This window comes from Myotis myotis, unplaced genomic scaffold (assembly GCF_014108235.1).
Source record: "Myotis myotis isolate mMyoMyo1 unplaced genomic scaffold, mMyoMyo1.p scaffold_m19_p_12, whole genome shotgun sequence".
Classification (NCBI taxonomy): Eukaryota; Metazoa; Chordata; class Mammalia; order Chiroptera; family Vespertilionidae; genus Myotis; species Myotis myotis.
In genome coordinates this window covers 58,993,920-58,996,920 of record NW_023416316.1, presented here as the reverse complement: position 1 = coordinate 58,996,920, position 3,001 = coordinate 58,993,920, and the positions used below count along the sequence as shown (strand labels likewise).

At 51.5% G+C, this 3,001-nt stretch overlaps 1 protein-coding gene across 1 annotated transcript; it reads right to left on the bottom strand.

The window, feature by feature from the left end:
- Positions 1-863: 863 nt before the first annotated feature.
- On the bottom strand, positions 864-2,513 carry RRAGA (Ras related GTP binding A). Its single transcript, XM_036331238.1, has one exon. It carries the CDS (start codon positions 2,244-2,246, stop codon positions 1,305-1,307), a length of 942 nt encoding a protein of 313 aa, XP_036187131.1. The 5' UTR covers positions 2,247-2,513; the 3' UTR covers positions 864-1,304.
- Positions 2,514-3,001: the final 488 nt, after the last annotated feature.

Sequence of the window (3,001 nt, the reverse complement as noted above, 5' to 3'; positions counted from 1 at the left end):
TAAGAATTGGATTCAGTATTATCCAATTTCCAGGCAAATGCAGATGGGAAAGTGATCTTGCCCAAAAGTGACCTAACCACTATTGAGAGAAATTATTTAACTTACTGGGCTTCAGTTTCCTCCTCCTATAAAGGGAATTATATAAAGTAATGTTCATACACTTCAAAAGCTAGGATTTTTATGATTAACACTTATCAGTGGGATAGTAATGGGATGTAATAGGAAAGGGGGAGGATCTGTAATCATATTGCCTAGGTTCAGCTCTATTAGGCCATACCAATTTTCTCATTTATTAAAGTAGAGATAAAAGTAATTTACTTCATAGGTTGTGAGGATTAATAAGAAAATGCACATCAAGTGTTAAGAATACCTGGCATTTAGTAAGGGTTCAATATGTTGCTAGGCTCCATGTCCAGTAATTTTGGAGTATGTGTGTGGGGTTGGGGCAAAAAGAATGGCTTAGGTGGTGGTATTGCTAGCTGACACAGTACTGAGTATGTGCCAGGCACCATTCTAAATGCTTTCTATGTTTTAATTGAGTCCTTTTAACAATCCTATTTTGTAGTGCTATTCTTATCCACATTTTATAAATGAGAAAACAAAACCCAACAGCAAAATTAAATACCTTGCCCGGGTTACAGAGCTAGTAAGTGAAGGCACTAGAAAGAATACCAACTCAGCTCAGGGGGTCTAGCTCCAGATTCAATGTTCAATCACTGTTACAGTTGCTATGAAACATCCCTCAGGTGATGGGGGGGGCTAAGATCACAAAATCAAATTTACCAGTAAACCAATACTTGTGGGCAGGCAGAGTCTTTAGATTTACATATTAACCCCTTCAAATTATTTCAAATAAGACCATATTTTAAATTGCTAACAGCAAATGTTTATTTATGACTGAAGCCAAGAAGAATTTATAAATGCATTTTAATATCTTGCTGATAAAATAGTAACATTCCACCTTTGCAATCTTGCAAGGAATACAGGAAGATATTGTAAAGGCTTTGATGTGTATATCTATTACAACCAGGTAATCGGAACACACACGCACACCACACACACCACCTACTTTAGTGTTACACCATACCAACTTTTCAGAAAGGCCATCTTAAAGCTCTACTGGATAGCTGAGGAAAGAGTGTCCGAGATTTAAAGAATGGGGAGCAGGGAAGAGATGGAAGTAGTAAGCAGCACACAACTGAAAGCCCACTTCGAAGCACACGACATTATGAATACTAAAAGGATGCGGGGGAGGGAGGGAGGGAAGGCATTTCAGCATCTTCAGAGAGGGCATTTGGCAACATTCAACGCATGAGGAGGCTGTGCTTGGGACCATCCACCCTCTCCAGCTTCTCAAAGTGTTTCCTGGCATTGCGAATGTTGATCAGCGTGGCCGCAGACGGGATCGACGGATCCGACATCACCACCATCACGTACGTGTTTGAGGTGAAGATGTCGATGAAAGCGGCGAAGTTGGAATTTCTAACTTCCATGCTCTGGAAAGAAGCGGCCAATTTACTGCAGCTCAGCTTGAACTGCTTGATGATGTTGCTGATCTTCTCAAATCGGTGCACGTCGCGCTGCTCTTTGCACTGGTAATGGGAAATGACCAGGAACGTCGCTCTCTCGAACAGCAGCACTTCGTCGGCCTCAATAATTTGGGCAAAATTCCTCAGGTTCATCTCCAGCTGCTGGACGTTGGGAATCAGCTGGTAGACAATGCTGGACCAGGCTTTGTAGAGCGTCTCGTCCCAGATGGAGGTTCGGAAACAAGCGCACTCCAGGGGGCGAGACAAGCGCCGGAGGTCTTCCTCTCGCTCCTTGAAAATCAGGTCACGCTGATCCTCCTGAACCAGATCCATTTTGTGCACCAGGCAGAAGATTTTGGCATCAGGCGAGTTCTGGAGGATGGCCTCCAGACACGACTGGTAGTAATGCATGTCCTTCTCCAGTTCGCGGCTCTCCACGTCGAACACGTAAATCAGCACCTCGACGTTACGGAAGATGTTGTCTCGCTGGCTGGTGAAGTAGTTTTCCATGAAGGTGTCCTGCCCGCCACAGTCCCACAGGTTCAGCACCAGGTTGCCCAGAAACCGGACGTGGGAGTGCTCCACATCGATGGTGGCACCCAGGCGCCGGGTGTCGCGAGCGATGTAATTTGCAAAGATAATCGACCTCATGCTGGTCTTTCCCGACCCGCTCTTCCCCATCAACAGCACCTTTTTCTTCATGGCTGTATTGGGCATCACCCGCCGGGAGCCGCCGCGGACTGGGCCTCAGGGCGCGGCCTAACTGCAGCGCGGAGGGAAGGAGGGAGCGGCCGGGCGTCGCGGGGGCTCCGCAGGCTGGGCCGCGCGGCGGGGCAGGCGGGGAGGCCGGGAGAGCGAGCTGGGGGCGGCGAGGCCCGGCGGGGTGAGCTCTGCGCGGGAGAGAGGAGCAAACGGCTGCAGCAGCTCGGGAGACCGCTCGCCTTCCGGTGAGGAAAGCCGCTGCGTCTCCGCGGCCGCCCACTTCCGGCGGCGATCTCGCGAGAACTGCCGCGCTGGGCCGTCCCGGCCTCAGGGGCTTTGATCAACTGCTCTTTTAATGAAACCGAGCAGAGGCCCCGGAGCGAGAAAATGGAAGGGGAGCCCGGGATTCTAGTGTTCGGTTCTTCTATTTCAGCTGGGTTCAGGGTCGCAAAGGTGTGCGCGTGCGGTCGTTTGGGAGAGTGCTGCCACCTCGCGGCCAGCCCACCCTGCGCCGTGACGCGGGGCTGGAAGAGCGCGGTGTGTCGGGTGGTCTGGCGGGGCGGGAGGCCGGTGACGCCGCGGGGGGAGGAGCTCCGGCCCGGCCAGGCCTCCCCGGAGTCCCGGGTTTACTGAGGACCAGGGCGGGGCCAGCGACTACAGCACCGACGAGGAAAGGGAGCCTTCGAGAAGTGAAGTGACGGCCCAGGGCTCCCGCGCCGCACCGGGCGACACCCCGACTCCCACTGGGTGCCTTTTCCACTCGGAAGTTC